The sequence below is a fragment of the Crocuta crocuta genome, unplaced genomic scaffold (assembly GCF_008692635.1).
Source record: "Crocuta crocuta isolate KB4526 unplaced genomic scaffold, BGI_CrCroc_1.0 scaffold3, whole genome shotgun sequence".
NCBI lineage: Eukaryota > Metazoa > Chordata > Mammalia > Carnivora > Hyaenidae > Crocuta > Crocuta crocuta.
The window spans coordinates 13,685,121-13,706,085 of record NW_027529934.1 but is presented as its reverse complement, the minus strand read 5'-3'; the positions used below and the strand labels follow the sequence as shown (position 1 = coordinate 13,706,085).

The window sequence follows — 20,965 nt, the reverse complement described above, 5'->3', positions numbered from 1 at the left end:
GTGAAACACCCTTATTGCTGATACAGTGAAAGTTTCAGTGGTCTGGACAGAGGGTCAAACCAGCCGTTACATTCCCTTCAGCCAGCGTCTCCAGACCAAGGCCCTAACTCTCTTCAATTCTGTGGGAGGTGAGGAAGCTGTAGAAGAAAACTTGGAAGCTAGCAGAAGTTGGTTCATGAGATTTAAGGAAGGAAAGCAGCCATCTCCAGAACATAAAGTACAAGGTGAAGCAGCAGGCGCTGCAGCAAAAGCTGTAGCAAGTTCTCTAGAAGATCGAGCTGGGATCATTCTTGAAGGTGGCTGCAACACACACAGGTTTTCAGTGTGGAGGAAGCAGCGTTCTATGGGAAGAAGAGGCCGTCTGGCACTTTCATAGCTGGAGAGGAGAAGTCGCTCCTGGCCTCACAGCTCCCAAGGACAGGCGGACTCTCTCGTCGGGCTCGTGCAGCTGGCGACTTGACGTTGAAGCCAATGCCCGTTTACCATTCTGTAACCCCGAGGCCCATAAGCATCATGCTATATCCACTCTGGCTGTGCTCTAGAAAGGGAACAAGCCTAGGTGACAGCACATCTGTTTACAATGTGGTTTCCTGAATATTTTAAGCCCACTGTTGAGAGCTGCTCAGGAAAGAGGATTCCTTTCAGAATATGACCGCTCACTGACAATGCGCCTGGTCACCCACGAGACCTGATGGGGACGTATAACAAGATTCATGTTTTCATGCCTGCTGACACAGCATTCGTTCTGCAGCCCATGGATCATGGAGTCATTTCAGCCTTCACGAATAAGTTCTTTAAGAAATACATTTCTTAAAAAAAAGAAAAGAAAAGGAAGGAAAAAAGAAAGAGAAAGAATACATTTCATAAGTCTGCAGTTGCCAAAGATGGATTTGTGCAAAGTATATTGAAAATCTTCTGGAAAAGATTCATCATTCTAGATGCCAGTGAGAAAACTGGTTATTGGCTGGGTGAGCCCCACTGCGCTCGCTTTCATGCTCTCTCTCCCCCTCCCTCTCTCTCCCCCTTCACCCCTCTCTCTTCCCCTCCGTCCCTTTCTCTCTTTGTCTCTGTCCCTCCTTCACTTGCACCCTCCCACTGTCTCAAACAAACAAAACAAAACAAGACAAGAACACTTGTGACTCATGGCAAAAGGTCAAAATAGCCACATTAACAGGAGTTTGGGACAAGTTGAGTCTAACCTTCATGGAAAACTCTGAGGGATTCAAGACTTCAGAGGAGGAAACAACTGTGGATATCGTAGAAATATCAAGAGAACGAGACCTGGAAGTGGAGCCTGAAGATGGGACTGAATTGCTGCAATCTCATGATAAAACCTGGGTGCATGAAGAGTAGCTTCTTAGGGATGAGCAAAGAAAGTGGCTTCTTGAGATGAAGTCTGCTCCTGGGGGAAGATGCCGTGAAGATTATAGAAATGGCTACACAGGATTTAGAATATGACATAAACTTAGTGGCTAAACAGTGGTGGTCTCTGAAAGGGCTGACCCCAGTTTTAAAAGAGGGTCCACTGTGGATATAAAGGTACCAAACAGCATCAGATGCTACAGAGAAATTGTTAGAGAAAGGAAGAGTCCATTGATGAGGCAAATTTCACTGTTGTCTTATTTTAAGACATTGCCGGAGCCACCCCATCCTTCAGCACCCACCACCCTGATCAGTCAGCAGCCATCCACGTGGAGGCAAGATCCTCCACCAGCCAACAGATTGTGATCACTGAAAGCTCAGATGATGGCTAGCATTATTTGGTAATAAAGTATCTTAAAATTAAGATATGTACATTTTTTTTAGATATAATGCTATTGCACAGTCAATAGAGTATAGTATAATGTAAACATAACTTATATCTGGTGGCAAACCAAAAAATTCATTTGTCTCACTTTATTGCGTTGGTCTGGAACAGAACCCAAATTATCTCTGCAGTGTACCTGTAAGTCTAAAGGGCTGCTCGCAACATAATGATATCCAGATGTCATGAAGATGCAACTTCAACAAGATAGGGGTGGGTTTTCACTAAGGAATTGTGAAATAGATACTGAGTTGAGTAATTTGGAATGAGGACAGATTGGATTGTGTAGACCTGGCCTCCAAAATCACCCAGAAGGGCTACAGTCTAGCAACTAGCAGGTAATAAATGGCATGTCAGGGGACTAATTGAAAGAGGCTAATAAAGAGTCTATTGACTGAGATGTGGACAACATAAGGAACCCACCAAAGAGTGTAAAGCGCCATAAATGAGAAACAGCAGAAAACAGCTGTGCCCCTAGACTTCCAGGGCAAAGGAAGAGAGCAGGACTCCTGGAACCAGAGAACCGGTTGCATGATGGGCTATGACAGTGGCCGTGATGCTGCACAAAAGAGCATAGCTTCTACCCGAGCAGCAGTGGCCAGCAGGGAGGGAGCAAAGGAGAATAAACACTCCAGCTCTTTTACTGCCTTCTGATTTTTTGCCAGTTGTTACCTACTGGCCAAATCTATCTTGAAGCCAGAGGGAAAAAGATTGGTCTCAATGTGTTTTGTTGAGGTTTGCTTTCTGAGGCACACAGCAAGGGAGAGAAGGGCTGATTGTACATCTGGAGAGGCTGACAGAATGTAATTAATTAGCACAGGCATCAGGTTCTAGGTAAGGTTCCTGTCCCTCTAAAGTAAAAACCCCTCGAACTTATCATATACTGTTTATTGCTTTACTGAGACCGTTACAGTGTACACATCCAAGTAACTCATTTTCTTATTGGTGATTCATCAGATAGTTGATATCATTCTGGTTTGGTAGGTCCATGAAACAGTGTCACTCTCCACCTCCACAACATAAAAAAAATGAGTGAATATGATCTTGATAAAGAAGACAGATAACAGGAAGGAAGGAGAAGAAAAGATCTGATTTACGAAAGGACAAAGATTAATTGCCAAAGATATATGTAAATGTCTAAAAAGCTGTATACAGGTAGAATATCAATTTAGTAAGTCATCTTTCCCAAAAATGTAAGTTAAGGGTAAGCAGTGAACAGCAAATACATTTCTTAGTTCTCAGCTGTGGATCCCTTATCTCTGTTTTCTCTTCTCTCCTCTGTCTCTTGTCTTTTCCCTTCCTTTTCTTACTCAGCCATCTTTAATATAGTAAAGCAAAGGTAATAACAACAAAAGAATTTTAGTTTCTTTTATTTGAATAAATAGTTCTTACTTGTAAGGGCCCAGCTAATATGCTCTCTCTGAAGCCCTTACTTATTCTTCTTCTCCAGCCATTGAAAAATGTCCCTTGCTTTTGTTACCATCTCCCTACCCATAACTTTTTTCCTGTATTTTAATATTATTAAGTTTTATTTTATTAAAATAATAAAGGTCAGCCTTTCCTAGGATAGTCTAGTACATGTTGCCGTGTTTATATTAAGTTAATATATAATAAACAGTGGTAGAATGAATATTAGTATAGAAGATTTCTAGTTATCTAGTTTGAATAAACAGATAATTGAAAATGTTCATTTTAACCAGCCTGCTTTGTCTGCAGCCATTTACCAGAGTTGTTCATAAGGAGTGATAATGATGCGCAGATCATCTGCTCTCTTTCTGCTCTTACCTACCTTTTATTCAATTCAGAGTATACTGTAAGAAATTAAATAGCATAAGGATAGAGAGAACATAAGGTGGAACAGAGAAACATGCCATATCTAGAACCGAGATAAAATCCACTGATTAAAGATGAGGATTCCAGGTCTGGGCCCCCTTTTGTCTCATGAAATAACNCGTGAGATCATGACCTAAGCGAAAGTCGGACGCTTAACCAACTAAGCCACCCAGGCACCCCGAGGAATAATTTTCTAAAACAGTATCTTATGTACTGTATTCCTTTTTATTCCAGTCATCAGGAGTAGTCCCGGACATCAGGGAACCCCTCATCTCCCACACTCTGCATGTGGCTCTGCAACTCCCTCTTTCTCCTTTCTGTTCCTGCTTCTATTCCTCCTTTCCCACCTCTTAAAACCCTGTCACTGTACCCTCTGCAGCTTACAGTCCATCATCAGCAAAATCAGCTGTTTCCTCCCCCCATATGTTGTAGGTATCTCTGAACTTCTTAGTTTCATGAGAACTTGTAATCTGTCTGAGAACACCGTCTTCTGTGAAGTCCTATCAAGGGCTGGCTGTTTTTCTCCCACAGCCCTCAAGCTTCACTGTCTGTACGTGGTGTTCTTCCTCTTTCATGACTGCTTCCGGTCCTCCCTTGTTTTCCCTAAAAAGTCTAAATCCTGAATCTCCTGTTATGGTCAACTTCCAACCCCTAGTAATTACTTCTCATTTGTTGTTGATTTGTACTCCTGGGTGATTACCTTCAACACTACTCCAGCCTTAATTTTTGATGATTCCAGACTCCACAGAGATACTTCTAACACGTTGAGTCTTACTTCCCTGACTTCCTTAACTCCAAGAATATTTTCTTCTACCCTACCTCATTGCTACAACTTCTTCTTAACCTCAGTTGTATCTGTTTTATAATCTGATCATCACCTTCTGTCTTTCTAACTCCTTCCTTATTCAAACAATCCTTTAGTCCTTTTGAGACCTGTGGTCCATTGATGCTGTGACCTTTTCTGCCCTTCATACCTCTGATGTCCTCTCTTCCCTCTTCCCTCTGCCTCATTTCCATAGTCAGCCATTCTCATCACTCCCTTGCATACTTTCCTTGCCCTTCTCTTGCATTATCGTGCTCTTTCGGCAACGGTGACGGCTCAGTTAAATCCCGTTCCTCATCTGTCCGGCTCCTGCTGCCATGCAGCATGTGCCCACAGAAAGTCACTGCATCTTGCTGACAGTCTTTAATGGTTACAAACCTCATGTGAGCCCCTAATTTAGCTGCTTGGCAATCACAGGACTTATCCTAGCTTAATTTTGTCCACCTCTCCTGGGCTAGTACTTCTCAGTCTGTGTGAGGTGAAGGACCAGTTTTTTCTCCACCTGACTGTGAACAAAATAGGATAAAGTGAATAGCTAAGAAAAATGAAATTTTAAAAAGACATTAAAAACTCATGCCCAAATTTTCAATTAGATTTAACTGAAATGAAATTACAATTCAACAAATATATTCAGAATAATCATAACATAGGAAAAGAAGAAATAAAATTACGAAAATTGTACAGGTTCATGGAAGTTGTGCTGTACAATGAAACAAATCTGTTGATCACACAAGGCACATTTCTCAGTTTCTGTACTGTTAAATTATTTATTGCAGACCAGTAACAGTTTACAGAACAGCACAAGACCTTGGACCACACTTTTCAGTAGCACAATCCAAAATGATTTCTAAAGTGATTTTTTTTTTCACACCCCTCTCTTCTAATCCTTTCTCTCTCACCCTCTTAGAGCTGGTTACTTTGCTGCTTATTTCACTGAGGAAATTCAGGCATCCAGAAGAGAACTTCTGCACACTTCCTTACCAGGCACCGTGTTGACCCATCTGTCAGCCAGCATTTCCTGATTTCCAGATTTGTCCCCTTTAACTGTGCTTGAACTGCCTACCTTCCCGTGGTCAGCCCCCCCGCCACGCATGTGTTCTGTTACTTCTTGCCTAGCCCAGGATGCACCACTGGCAAGCAGTCCTCCTTGCTGCTTCTACAGCTTAAATGTTCTGCTCTCCAGTGGATCACTCCCCATCAGTATGCTATTATTTTTCACATCTTAAAAGCAAACATAAGCCTGTGTTAACCTCACTTTTAGCTGCAGTGATTACCTCCTTTTCTGCTTCCCTTCACAGCAAAAGTTCTTGAAAACGTTTAAACCCATTGTCTCTAATTCCTCTCCTCTCATCGTCTTTTAAACCTGCTTTATCAGATTCTTACTTCACTCTGCCACAATTGCTCTTGTTTAGCTCACTAAACCCAGTGGTTGGTTCTAAGTTATCCTACTCAGTCTGTCAGTGAAATTTACTACAGTTGACTTTCCTTCTCGAACCACTTTCTCACCTGGCTTCTGTGACCTCATGGTCTCTTAGTTCTCTTCCTGCCTCTCTGGCAGTTCTTTCTGGGTCATCTTTGCAGATTTCTCTTCTTGTCTTTAAATCTTAACAGAGAAGTGCTGCAGAGTTCAGTCCTTGGACTCTCATCCAGTCTTATGACTTTAAATCCCCTCCTGTGCTGTGATTCCTTAGTTTATATCTTAAGCCTGTACCTCTCTCTTCTCTAGACCCTTATATCCATCTGCCCATTACACACCTACTTGGATATATAGTAATCATCTCCAACATGCCTCATACCAGGGCCCCTAGTTTCCCCTCCCAAACCTGCCAAAGATCATCCCCCTCTGTTAATGATAATTCCATTCTTCTAAGTTCCAAAGGCCACAAACTTCCCCAGCTCATTCCAGTCATTCTGGCACTGTTATGATTGTAGAGCGTATCAGCATATTCCTGCCTCAAGGCCTTGCCTTGCCTTTTCCCTCAGATATTTACATGACTCACTCTCTCACCTCCTTCAGCTCTTTGCTGTCACCTGCTCAACTAGACCTACCCTGACCAACTTATTTAAAATTGCAACCGTTCCTCACATCACCATACAAAACATTGATCTAATTAACCTGGCTCTGATTTTTTTTTCCCCCATAGCATTTGATGCCTTTCAAATTGCCTTATAATTTGTTATATTTACCATATCTCTTGCCCTAAGAGAATGTAAGCTTTAGGGCAGAGATTTTATCTGTTTTATTCAGTGCTGTATTATTCAGTGCTTAGAACAATTCATGACATATAAGTAAATTCTCAATAAATATTTGTCCAATAAATTTTTTAAAAGGCAAATTATAAATTTTGATTCTGACTATCCATTTCCTTAATATAAATTTGAGAGGAGATGAACCTTCTCTTACATTTTCCTTTTGTGTTATAAATCTGCCCAGAACACAAGACTTCATTCCATATTTTTTTCTAAAACTGGATAATAAAAAATGAAAAAAGTAATCTATAAGCTGCTTTTCCATTGTTGATTATTTGATTAATTTTTATTTATTTATTGAGCAGTATTGTGGTTGCAAAGACATAGTCTTATTGGTCACATTGAGGTAAATTAAAAGCTGTAATCATTTGGAACTTGACAGAAGTGATGGTTGTACAGCATTTGAATGTGCTGAATGTCACTGAATTATTCATTTTAAAATAGTTAATTTTAGGTTAAGTGAATTTCACCTCAATAATTTTTTTCCAAAAATTATAACCATAAGGGAAAGATTAACTGACATATTGCCTGGGTGGGTTGTGATGTGAACTGAAGAATGCCAAGAAAGATTTTACAGAGAAATTTATGATTGGGCCATGTCTTTAGGGACAAATAGAAGCTCAGCTGGAGGAAAAGAAGGGAAGGATATTCCAAGTATGTATAAGGACACAGAGTCAAGAAATATCTTATATCTTTGGCATACTGCAAAATGTTCAGAATTCTTGGAACCAAGTTTGCAGGAGGAAAAATAATAGCTGAGAGCTGGCAAGAACCGAGTAATAAAGTGCCTTTTAGGCCATGCTGAAGAATTGGGATATTATTCTGGAAATGATTTAGACCATGGAAAGGTATTTAACAGGGCAATGACATCATCAGATTTGCTTCTTAGAAAAGTAACTCAAGGGGGTGCCTGGGTGGCTCGGTCAGTTAAGTGTCTGACTCTTGATTTCAGCTCAGGTCATGATCTCAGATTGAGCCCTGTATTGGGCTCTGTGCTGAGTGTAGTCTGCTTAAAATTCTGTCGCTCCCTCTCAGTCCCCCCACCCCCCACTCTCTCTCTCAAAAAATAAAAATAAAGACAAAAAAAAAAAAAAGAAAGAAACTCTCTTGATCATGTGAAAAATTGAGTAAAAGGGATTGGAAGGAAATAAATGACTTAAGATCACTGCCTTAGACTGGATAAGGTATGGTGAAGGGATAATGAATATACAAAGCAGGTACAGAAACTGTTTAATGCCCTGAGACAGGTGTGTTCTACCATTGAAAAAACTGGATTAAGTCTCTCCCGTAAGAAAATGCAGTGCCATTGTTGTTGCTACTCCTTAAATGATAAATTTAATATGTTGTTAATTTCATTACAGAAAAAGATTAGAAACCCATTTTTTTGTGGAAGGACCAGAGTGCACTGTCACTCTTCTACCTTTCACCCACGCTATCATGAGAAATACAACATTTATCCTTGGAATTTTGCACTGAAAATTTAAGATTCATTGAAACAAGGAGTTTAAGGAATTTCCTGCCAAAATTATCTAAAAATGCTGTTTTAAACTTTAATCAACTAATCACCAGGGTGTTTAGTGCTGTGTTCTAAAGATAATTAAGAGGTTCTACAAGGATTTAAACTGAATCCTTAGCCAGGCACTGCTGGAATGTGGGAGGATTCTATTAGTCTGGTACCACTCACGTATTCAGTGTGTGGGATCTTTTAGTGGTGCTCTCTCTTAACTCTGCATGTTTCCTGTCAGAAATGGGAACAAGTCTGCTTGGGGGATATACATGGGAAGAGTGTTAAATACACTACTTAACCAATTTGAGAATATAACAGAAGGTAGGTCTGGGCAGAATGCTGAAAGAGAAGTCCTCCAGGAGTATCACCTTGAGAAATGAGTCATTGGTTCAGTAAATTGCTTCATGCAAATTGTGCCAGATAGACGTTGCTTATGTGTTATGAAATAGACTTCCCTGCCCAGATGCCAGAAGTGGCCCCAGCTGGCTTGGCACCACCCCAGTTCAAAGAGGGTGTAGGAGGCCATTTGAATTCCATTTTGCTCCAAGAGATAAGGCCAAGTAAACAAGAGATTAAGGAGTTGAGGGAAATGGCAGAGAGGACAATTGTGAACCCTTTCAAGGTAGAGCCAGTATAAAAATACAAAAGAGTTGAATTTGTGAGTTTCTTTCTTTTGTCAATACCAAGTCATTAGGAAGAATAAATGTGGCTCCATTTTTCTCCATTCAGATTCTTCTTTCTGTATTTGGAATTTTTAAAGCTAGATGCTTGCATATAAGCAGTAAGGTAGTAATAATGCAATTTTAAAATATTTTAGAATGCCTTTACTGCTTTTGAAAAGCAGTATTTATACTCAGATATATTGATGAAAATAGCACTTAAGGCTTTGTGCAAACAGATAAGAAACAACTAAAAATCAACTATTATTTATCCTCTGGCAAACTACCCATGGCATATTTCATTCAGAACCATTTTCAAGTTATCAGCAGATACATAATGTGCCCCTGTATGTACATTCACTAGTTAGGAGGTACAAAGAATAAAACACAGTTCCTTCCCCTTCCTCCCCCATATCAAATTTAGTTGTGGAGATAAGACAAATAATTTAAAAAATTTTTTAATGTTTATTTTGAGAGAGAGAGAGAGTGTGTGTGTGTGTGAGCGGGAGAGGAGCAGAGAGAGAGGGAGACACAGAACCTGAAGCAGGCTCCAGGCTCTGAGCTTTCAGCGCAGAGCCCCACATGGGGCTCGAACCCAGGAACTGTGAGATCATGACCTGAGCCAAAGTCAGACACTTAACCAACTGAGCCACCCATGTGCCCCAATTTTTAAATATCATGTGATGAATAGCACAAGTAAACTGGGTAGAATAAAAGAAAGAAATTCATTTACTCTAAAGGACTGTGATCTGTGCCATTAAAATGCTATTGGCAATGGGTAATTACCAAAGGAAGCTTAAGAAAGAGATTTGATCAAAGCTACGTGCTATGAACATTAATCTGTAGAATGTCTTGGAAGAGGGAGAATTAGGAATAAGACAGACCCCAAAAGAGACTACCATTCCTCTGGTCTAAAAACTGGAATAGTTTCCAGTGCTTCCTGAATTATGCGTGGCCTGGTTGGTATTAAACCCCTCCCAATGCAGTCAATACATTTTGATTTTCAGGGCGCCTGGGTGGCTCAGTCGGTTAAGCGTCCGACTTCTGCTCAGGTCATGATCTCACGGTTCGTGGGTTTGAGTCCCGCGTCGGGCTCTGTGCTGACAGCTAGCTCAGAGCCTGGAGCCTACTTCAGATTCTGTGTCTCCCTCTCTCTCTGGCCCTCCCCTGCTCATGCTGTCTCTCTCTCTTTCTCTCAGAAATAAATAAAAAACAGTAAAAATTAAAAAATATATATAAGTAAATTTTGATTTTTCTGTGTTCTTCCACACTTACAGAGGCTTTAGCTAAATTGGCCTGATTCCTGTTCCGAAACAAAACAAAAGTTGTATGTTTACAACTTCTTGACCGTTTTTTTCCTTTGCCTAACATGGCCCCCATCTCTAGCTATCAAATATTCATTCATTTCTTGGTTGGAGCTATTTTAAGGTTTGGAGATTGACTGGTAAGGTAAAAGCTGTTGACTTACAGCTTACAGAATTAGTCGTACAAATGAATAATTATACTTCAGTGTAATAGTTGTGGTGACAGAGCAAGAAGATCTATTATTGGAGGAACCTTGAGGAGATGTACCTTACCCTCCCCTTGGGGGATTGGTAGAAGGAAGATTTCTGGAAGACATATGTCTATCCTAAGCCTGAGGATGAATAGGAGGTTGCTTGGCAGGTGTAGATAAGAAAGTAAGGAAAGATATTTCTGTCTGAGAGAACCAACTAAGTAAAGGCAATGAACTACAAAATAGGGAATATATTAGGGAAATGCAAGTAATTTGGTATTCCTAGAATATAAAATCTGCATGAAACTGGACACCCAGACAGTGGCCAAATGATGGGAAACCAGGTGTACTGCCTTAAGGAGTTTGCACTTACTCTATGAGGTAGTTGTATTAAAACACTCTTTTAGCAGAATCCTTTCCTGGTGGAAAAGCTCATGCAGAAGCCCTGTATGACAGATAAACTCGGAATTATGCACCCCAGAACTGCTTTCTTTTGCTGTTAGCATAATCTTGGTTTCTTGTGCTTGGCTGACTGTTTAATGTGTATGTACTCTGATTGAAATGGAAATTAATTCCTATGTAATTCTAAACAAAATGAAAGGTGATTTGGCAGACAAGATAGAGGTGTAGGTTACATATATAATGTTTTCTGAGTAACCGGATTTATTTGTCCCATGTTGCTCTCCCTTGCCATGGATGGTTTGGAACTAACAAACAGGATGGGGAGTCAGAGATTCAATTTGACTTTGTTATTAATATAGCTTAGCTACCTGAGAGGCCATTTACTCCTTACCGTGTTCTACTTTCCGCATCTAAAATGGAATGCATTAAAGACCTCGAACAACCCCCTGCCTCCCCTGAGGAAAAAGAGGATTTGGAAATACAGTGTAAGGACAGAGAGGTTAAAAAAAAAAAAAAAAGGAAAAGAAAAATCCCTGTCATTTTATGGAACTAGGAAGAGATATAATATTTAAGGACTAATTCAGTGTAAACAAGCAAATGTGAACTAAATTAGGGCAATCAGAAAGGACAAAATTGCTTTTCTAAAATTGACTTTCTAAAACTGATTCTCTTTGGCTATATTCTAAGACTTTGTGAACTCCAGCTTAGTTTATTAGTTCATTTGAAGGTACTTGGAACATGATCCCTCTAATTTCCAAAGAGTAGATCAATATGTTTTAAAAATTATTCTCGGTAAGAATCTAGTTGATAGTGTTGTAAAAGTAAAATATTGCTGAGATATGCAGGTTTCAAATAGAAGTCAACACGATTCTCCCTCAAGTCCTAAGTGAGATCTCTTAGGTGAAAAAAGGTGGTTTTATTAGGTGGGGACAGGACCTGTGGGCAGAAAGCTGCACTGGGGTTGTGACGGGTGACTGATTATATATACTTTCACATTGGGAGCGGTTCGGGACAGCACAAGCCTCCAAGGTATTTTGGAAACAAGGTTTCCAGGATCCTGAGGGGGCCAGCTGTTGTTAGGAAAAGGTCATTTATGATTGATTAGTAGAAGCTCAGTCATTAGACCCTTCAGATATGTATCAGTGAGCCATATGCTTGGAGGATGATTGCCAACCTATATCTTGGGGGGTGGAGATAAAGGAAGTTTCCAAAGGAATTTTTATATGTTAAAGTAGACTTACGGGATCCTGGAAGTTGGTGTAATGTTAAGCCAAGATTGCCTTTTGCCCTTAGCAAAGTGTCATCATCAAGGCAGCTGAGTTCCTAAAGGAATGTCACTCTGCCTGTCTCACTGGACTGTAAGGTGTTTTGTTTTGTTTAAGTTTATTTATTTTTTTTTGAGATAGAGAGAGTGTGTGCACTGAAGTGGGGAAGGGGCAGAAAGAGGAAGAGAGAGAATCCCAAGCAGGCTCCACATGGAGCTCCAGCCCATAAACCGTGAGATCATGACTTGAGCCCAAATCAAGAGTCGGACACTCAAATGACAGAGACACTCAGGCACCCCGATGAGCTGTAAGTTGTAAGGAAACTTAATGTTCTTTACTTTTGCCTCTGTTTCTCACATCAGTATTGTAAGTGAAATTTCAATCATATGTTACATTTCAAGAGTGGGAAATGAAGAATCCTTATGAAACCTTTGAGAAAATAGTTGTGTGAGTGAATTTTAGACCCAAATAAGTTTGGTATATTTTATTTTTCTCTTCCTTAGTTTTGTTAGAGACAAAATATATGATAGTAGAAACCATTTCTTTCTTTTTCTTGGATATGGCCTTTATAATTTCTACAGAAAAGAACATAATCGGTCCTTCCTTCCTAAAATATGAAAATAACTACTGCCTTTTTTCTGTGTGGATTATGCCTTCATTATTCTGATAATAGGCATTTTTAGTCCTATAACAAAAATGGTTGTGTTTATTTAGATAAGTACATCTGTTTGTTCAAAGTTTCAAACTATTTTCCCCTATTCTATCCTGCTTTGAAGGCAGGATATCTTTGTCTTTCTTACTAAGAGGAAGCTAATCTAACTTCTTGGTACTGCTACCCTTATATTATTTAAGTAGAGATAATATAATTTCCATCCTGAAAGAGATGGATGATTTAGATTACTGTTTGTAAAGTCTTATATTACAGTGTACTTTTGGAAGAGTTCATGTCCTTATTGATGCCATTATTTGGTCTCCCCTTATTTCTTTTTAGAATTTTTCTTAATTCTACCTTGTGGCTTCCCAGTGTGCAAGTAGTAGCCATAGTTACGGTAATGAGGAAATGGGGGAATTTTGTGTCCTTTAAAGAGTGTGCAGACTTTTAGTTCTTATGAAAACATTAGGATGTTGCTCTTCAGATTCTCAGTAACAGAGAGAGTTTTCCTTGCTGTCATCCCTTTGACCCCAGGCATAAGAGTTGAGTTACCGAGGTGAGGCAGGAGGAATATAAAGTTAAGCATATAAAGGCATATAAAGTTAAGCCTGTATCTATCCCAATTTTGCTGGGTCAGTTGATGTGTCCACTATAATCATTTGGAGAAATAAATTATTCTTCATCTATTAAAAGGGATGATGATAATAATGTCTCCCTCATAATGTCACACAGGTAAATTCCTTAGCTTTGCACAAAGTAAGAGCTTCCTGCTAATCATTATTATTGAAATTTGTTGAAATTTCAATATTGGAGCCAGAAGAAATTAGAAACTCTGCTTAATTACTGACATTTTAAGAGTTACCAATATTATTGGTAATTCTGATAAAACTTCCTGGCAAAATGTCTTTGTGAAAAGCTTTTGCCCTTTGCCACTAAATGAAAATGATTTGATCTTTTAGCATATTACCAAAAAAAGGAGGGGAGGGGGGAACTTATCATCATCCTATAACTCTACAATGATGACCTGTGAGTAAGTTTTAAAATAGTTATTGGTATTAGAGATCTTTTGTTCCATTCATAGTTCTTATCCCACATATACAAACAAACTTGATATTTTTCTGAAATTATGCCAGAAAGAAAATTTTTAGGATTTTAAAAATAAATCTCACTTTTAGAAGAAAATATGCCGTTTTATATAGGTGTCTATGCAAGTCTCCAGTGAAATGTGTTTTATTAACTATCTCTTAATGCTTAATTATAAAACTGAAGAAAAGTTGGATGATTTTACTATTTTTATCAGCAAAACCTTCTTTAAATTGAGTTTTAGAGCTAATTTTTTCTGGCCAGCTTTTACTTCTGTTTACCTTATTGAGCATTGGTCAGAATTGGAACTTGTGAACTAGTTTCTGATATAAAAGAATCTTGTGTGGGTGTTCTGTTTTCTGGGTTCCCAAAGCAGGTATACACTTGGATATGACTTGTGCGAACTTCCGGGAAGCTAATTTACATACTCACCTTTCCTGCTCTTTCAGGTTTCTTTTTAAAGAATAACTTCCTGACAAGGGATGGGTAATATCTTACAATTATAAATACTTGATTTCTACATTTTGTCTGCTTTGCTCTAATGATTACAGACTTTTGTCTTTATTAGCTAAAAATATTCCACCCGAAGGTAGTTATGGCAAGTTCACTATTAAGTTTCATCTCTTTTTTTCTTTTGGTTAACTAGATCCCTGTGGAGGGAGGGCAGGAGCAGCAGACAGATTCCACCAAAGGGCGATGTCTGAGAAGAACCGTCAGTGTCCCTTCCGAGGGTCAGTTTCCTGAGTATCCACCAGAGGGCACCACTAAACTGGGTAAGCTAATCAAAGGAAAAAATACCTAGCTTTTAGCTGGTAATTTATGGACTTGTTATTGAGTGTTAGAATAACACAAAACATCCTGCGTTTCCTGTTAAGTAAGTGCGATAAAATACAGTATGTTAACATAGAGTTAGTGATCATTAGAAAGTTCTGTTGTTTTTACTACCAGGTGACAACAAAGTTATTTTACAGAGCTAAAATTTGTCTGAGTGCTAGTACTGTTGCTAAACAGTCCTAAGCAGAATATTGTTTCTGAGTGTACTCCTTGACTTTAAATTTTGAAAGAGCCTTAAGTGATCTTGTGGAAGCACTGAGATTCACTGGGGAAGCCAGCATTGTGTGGAAGCTTGGTATTGAGTGGTTTGTGTCCTGTTCACCCAGCTACTGATGTTGCCTTACATAATGTCAGATCAGGCTAATTTAGCTGAGCTAATTTTACATGTCCCACGTAAGTTATATTCGTGGTTGGAGTGGGTGACCGTAGAGAGAAATGAAAAAAAAAAAAACAAACCCAAAAAAACCCCACAAAAAAACCGAACCCACTTGAGTTGTTATACACTAAAGAATTAATGTCAATATCAAAACACTATCAAATATTTTGCACTGTTTCCGACCAAGTGTATTCTGTTTGATGTTTCATGTGCTTACCAGGAGATATTTAGATTATTAAATAGGTCAGGTAGTTCTAAGGAAACATAATTAAGATTAAATAAATTGACAAAAGAATGTGAAAAGTAGGGAGTGCTTTGCATTGTATTATTATTATTATTATTATTTGCTTAGTGAACCTGGACATTAAGTCCTAGACATTTGACAGGTTGATAGTACAGACTCATTTCTGGTCTCTATGTTGTGTAATATGGATAATTCTGCAGTTTTGGTTATATTTTTGGAAATCAGCATTTGGTTTTTTGGTTTGTTTTTGCCCTCTTCTTTATTTCTCGTCATTTTCTAAATGGAACTCAGAACTCTTGGTCAGAATCTGAATCCTTTATTTATTAGTATTTTTTTTTATCCTGTAACAGTTGTTGCTTTTCCAAAACTTAGTCAAGTGAGCAAATACTTTTCTCTAAGGAGTCACGCTTGAAGAAATCAAGATTTCCTTTCACCTTATTTCCACTGTACTTCTTTAGCATGTGTTCAAACCAGTTTAAATGTGAGCCTAAGTTACATTGCAAACCTGTCGGGGTGTAACCATTTTATAGCCTATTTATATTTCATGTACAGGTTCTATGTGGCTTGGACTAGCTCAGCGTCACCTCCTTTCACCTCTTGCTGTCATTGTAATGTTATGTTGACAACTCTTTTTGCCACTTCTGTACAAACCTTTGGCTGTTGAAGCTTTGACCCACAAAAGTCACTTGATTTTGGAGAAGTGTAATCATAGTCTCAAATATTATTACAGTTTTATAGAAGAGTAAATTATATAATAATTCTTAAAAAGTCTCCACCATCCCAGGTTCTGGTCCCAAAGATAAACTCAGATGAGTGGCCAAGGTGTCAAGCCCAGAGCCAACCTTCTACCTCTGCCCTTGACTACAAGTGTGGTAGACTCATGGCATCCATAATCATTTTTGGAGTGGATGTCCTGAGTTAGCACTGGAAGCTATTGCTCATAAGTACCAGAGGGGAAAAAAACTACTTTTAGAGCCATTCTTCCTTACATGCCTGCTTAATGTTGAATTGGATAATTATTCTATTTTTGTCTCTTAGTGATTTGTCTTTAGGCAAAATTTTCTGCTGTCAGATAGTTAATTGAGTAATTGCTGTATATGTAACGTTCTGTGCCAATCCGTAAGAATGAAGAGAGATATAAAATAAGATTTCTGCCTTTAGAAGATTCTTATGTTATTAGGAAGGTAGATTACTGATGACTAATCACAGTACATATTATTATTGTGGCATATTGTGTGGCTTTTATTTTTTATTTTTAAAAAATCCTTTCGTTTATGCAGCAAAAACTATGTGCCAGATGCTGTTCTAGGCCCTCAAAATATAACAGTGAAAAATTAGACAAAAATCTGCCCTTTTGTGGAGCTTACATTCTACTGAGGAGTGACAGATAATAAGCAAGAGTAATAAATGGAATATCTACTGTGCTAGATGGTGATAAGTACAAAGAAAAAATAAAGTAGGGAATGGGCATAGGAAGTTGCAAGGAGGTATAATTTTAGCAAAGGGGACCAAGGAATGCCTCTTGTTGAGTGACATTTGAGTACAGATCTGATAAAATAATAAATCAGCATATAAATACTTGAGGGTGAGAGGTTCTGCCCAGAGGATCAGCTAGTATCATATAGGACTATGCTTGGGTTGTTCTGGGAACAGCATACATGGCAGTGAGTCTGGCCTGGAACGAACAAGGGGAGAGTGGAGTAGAGGCCATCACTGAGCTCTTTGGCAAGCAGATCATGATGGTCTTGTAGGTCATCATAAGCGTGTTGGCCAACTCTGTGAGATGGGCAACCCTTGACTTCCAACAGAATTTCCTTGTTGGATTGGAAGTGGGAAATAAAAAACAGAAGAGTGAAGATTTTTGGCTAGAGCAGCTAGAGGAATGAGGTTTTTATTTCTTAAAATGGGAAAGACTAGGAGAAGCACACCTGAAAGTGGGATTGACTGGGAATTCAGTTTTGGACATACTGAGTTTGAGGGTCTTATTAGACACCCAAGTGGAAATATGTGAGTCTGGAAATCAAGAGGGAGGTACAGATTGGACAAAGAAATGTAGTCCTTTGGGGGCGCCTGGTTGGTTAAGGTTCCAACTCTTGATTTTGGCTCAAGGTCATAATCTCACGGTTTGTGAGATCAGGCACCGCATCAGGCTCTCTGCTGACATCGTGGAGCCTGCTTAGGATTTTCTCTCTCCCTCTCTCTCTGCCCGGTCCTCCCTCTCTCCCTCCCCCCACCTCTCAGAGTAAATAAGTAAATAGGAAGGAGAGAGGGAGGGAGGGAGGGAGGGAGGAAGGAAGGAAGGAAAGAAATGGTAGGCCTTTAGCAAATAGATGGTATTCAAAGCCATGAAATTAAATGAAACCACCAGGGAAATGTGTGTAGGTAGAAGAGAGAAGTCCAAGACTCAGCCCTGGAACAACATTTAGAGGTTAGGAAGATGAGAAAGGATAGACCAAAAAAGAAGAAAATCTAGAGTTTTGTTTCCAGATAAGACAGTTGAGTCAAGTGTGAATGGGGAAACTTGGTTTTTACATGGTTCTTGGCACTTTGCAAGCTCTAGATTCTCTTTATTCTTCTCCAGTAGAGGAACCCCAAACCCTGATCAATTTTTGCAGATACCATATAAAATAGTATACATTTTGATTTCCGTATGAGGCCATCATCTAGGGCCACTCATGAAAAACATGCACTTTTTACTGCAGAGAATCTATGACAGAGAGGAGCTCTCTGAATGTACAGGGTTTGTGAAGAATTTATGGTGGCTGCCAGCTTACTGTACATCAGAGATTTCAGACTGGTTAAAAAACTTGTGAATGTAAAAGGATGGGAAGGCCCATATTTGTGTCTCACACATTGTTTAACATGAGCAAATTTATACTGATGAGAACCTAATAAATGTCAAAAACTTAGCAAAAAAAGCGTGTATGGGGTATGGGGCCGCAGAGTGGGGAGTGGTAAGCACAGAAAGTGCTTCTCACTCGGGACTTCTCAGACTCTTGCATTTAGCAGTTTACAGATCACCCAAGATACTACAATTTATATATTCACTGGCATTTGACACGGATTTTGAGACCAAATTCTTGCCCGCTGATAATGTGATGTTTTCTTAAGGCATATGAACATCATGTGTAAAGGACCCATCTCCAGATTTAGAAAACCTAGAAAAAACTACTTACCCCTGGTGACAATATCCAGATTTTAATTTATTCATCAAAAAAAGAGTTTTCAAATTCAAACTATGCAAAGCATGATTTCCTGAATTTTCTAGAGGAAATTATTTCCTCAGTTAGTAGTGTCTTTGCATACTAACAATATTGGGAGGTATGTAAATGAACCGCATGAGCTAGAACTAGTAAATATTTAATTTTCAAGATTAATTTTCAATATTAAAGGTAACCTACATGAATTCAACTTAAAAAAAGCCATCAAACACCATCAAATGAGAACACTGTGAAATAGGGAAAAGGGGACGGCTGAGCAGGGACAGCAGTTCGGGGAAGTGTATGTTTATGGAAGAAGTGTGTCTCCTCCTGCGTGTTGTCTGCTGCCCGGCTCACTGCTGAATTGGGACTCTGTCCATTCCGTCTGCGGCATTTCTCTGACGTGCCAGTAAGGTTGGTGCTCTAGAATGTTCAAATGGGCAAAGCAAAATTGGAGCCTGAAATGAGTGAGAATATTTGTTTGCAGCTAACATCATAAACGTGATAAACATGACGTAAACAGAAACATAACAGAAAAGCTGACTTAATTAGAAAATGCCAAATATCTATAACTCTCTGCTTTCTCAATTCTCAAACAGAAGGTTCAAACTGAAATGGCAGATTCAAAGCCTTACATCTGGTAACTCAAAGCTGCAAGTCTCATGCCTCTATTATATTACGATAAAATCTTAGAGTTACCCTATGGTCTCACTCACAAAATCTGTGTGTTTTTTTTTAAATGTTTTTTTAAATTTATTTCTGAGAGAGAGAGAGAGAGAGAGAGAGCGCGCAGGGAAGGGTCAGAGAGAGAGGGAGACACAGAATCTGAAGCAGGCTCCAGGCTCTGAGCTGTCAGCACAGAGCCCAACGCGGGGCTCGAACCCATGAACCGTGAGATCATGACTTGAGCCGAAGTCGGACATTTAACCAACTGAGCCACCCAGACACCCCCAAATCTCTGGATTTTTAAAAAGCTGTGCCTGTGATGAACAGATTTGTTTCATTATCATGAAGTCCTCAAGACCCAGAAGCATTTGATAAATATGCCTATAATTATAATTTAACATAGTATGCCTTTGATACATAGTACCAAACCTTGGGAAAGACTATCAAAAATCTTGTAGGGGCAAGTTAACTGTCCAATATTTTTATGTTTAAGTAAAAAAAGAAGTAAAAGAATTTAAAACACTTTACCAAAAAAAGGAACCAAATTGAAAAATCTTTGTGAAACAGCCTACCTTCTGTCTATGGGGTGCTAAGTTTATTAACCTAAGTGACAAAAATTTGAGGAAACTTTTAAGAAAATTAATATTGAAGCAGTCATAAAATTATTATAAAAGTTAACTCTTTTAATCAAAATTAGCAGAGGATACTGATTGTTCAGTCAAACCTTAGCTTCAACCCTGACCTCTGTTAAAGTAGCCTTGGTTCTAACTCTATGTATAAACTAATAAGTATCTAGATAATTTATGAGGTATTTTCAAAGTGCTAAAATCTTCTATAAATATACAGGGTGGTAATAATAATATTGAAAGAAGAGGAAATGTGAGTAACAAAGATTTAATATTACCAAAAAAGTGCTTCCATTTTTCAAGTAATAGAATTAAGAATGCTGATATGAAATTCCCATGTATATAGTACTCAGTATTTAGATTGGCTAATATGAAACATATGTAAAATATGTAATACTTAACATAATATTATATAAATACGTATTTATAAAACCAACAGAAGCAGATCTTGTGCTTTAGGGTAACATAAAATTGACTAATATTAAACTTTTATATATATTATATGTATGTAACATATAATAGGGCATAATATAATAAGTGATGAATTGATAATATTTATATATGTGCGTAAAACCAGTAGAGGCAGATCTTGCACTTTAGGGAAATATATACAAATGATCAAGAGTTATGAAAAGAATCAGTAGCCTGATATTTTTAGCTCTAAAAGTTAGAGCAATTCAATTGGTAATGGCACCCTGTGGTTTCCTTTGAAGTGTCCTAATAAGTAAACTAAGACCATTTCACCATCATTTAATACCTAAGCTCATGCTAAGTCAGCTGCAGAATATCTAGTCTTTATACTTGTATTTTATAATTTCTTTTTTTTAAGTTTATTTATTTATTTTGACAGAAGGAGAAAAGAGAGAGAGAGAGAGAGGGAGAACCAGTGGGGAAGGGGTAGAGGGGACAGAAGATCTGAAGCAGGCTCTATGCTAACAGCAGGGCTTGAACTCATGAACCATGAGATCGAGACTTGAACTGAAGTCAGAGATTCAACCAGCTGAGCCACCCAGGCACCCCATATTCTTTAATTTCTAGATTCCAGTCATACATAAGTTATTTGAGGACAGGTCAAATGAGCTCAAGAATTATCAAAAATATTATGGATAATTAAAGCAGAAGACCCTGGAATAGTGTCCTTTAAGCTATTGATTGGGTAGCTTTGAGTTTTCTTAAAAACCATGAGCCAATATATATAATTCTTTGAAATCTGTAAGATTCTGTAAGATCCATGTGCTAATACTGA

General features: G+C 38.6%; 1 protein-coding gene across 6 annotated transcripts in view; it reads left to right on the top strand.

Moving 5' to 3' along the window:
- Positions 1-20,965, top strand: part of RASAL2 (RAS protein activator like 2) — a 324,900-nt gene that overhangs the window by 147,773 nt on the left and 156,162 nt on the right. For all 6 annotated transcript variants that reach the window (XM_077763310.1, XM_077763315.1, XM_077763313.1 and 3 more), the window contains exon 3: positions 14,420-14,546. In XM_077763310.1, coding sequence (XP_077619436.1) covers positions 14,420-14,546 — 127 coding nt within the window. The remainder of the gene's footprint in view (positions 1-14,419; positions 14,547-20,965) is intronic.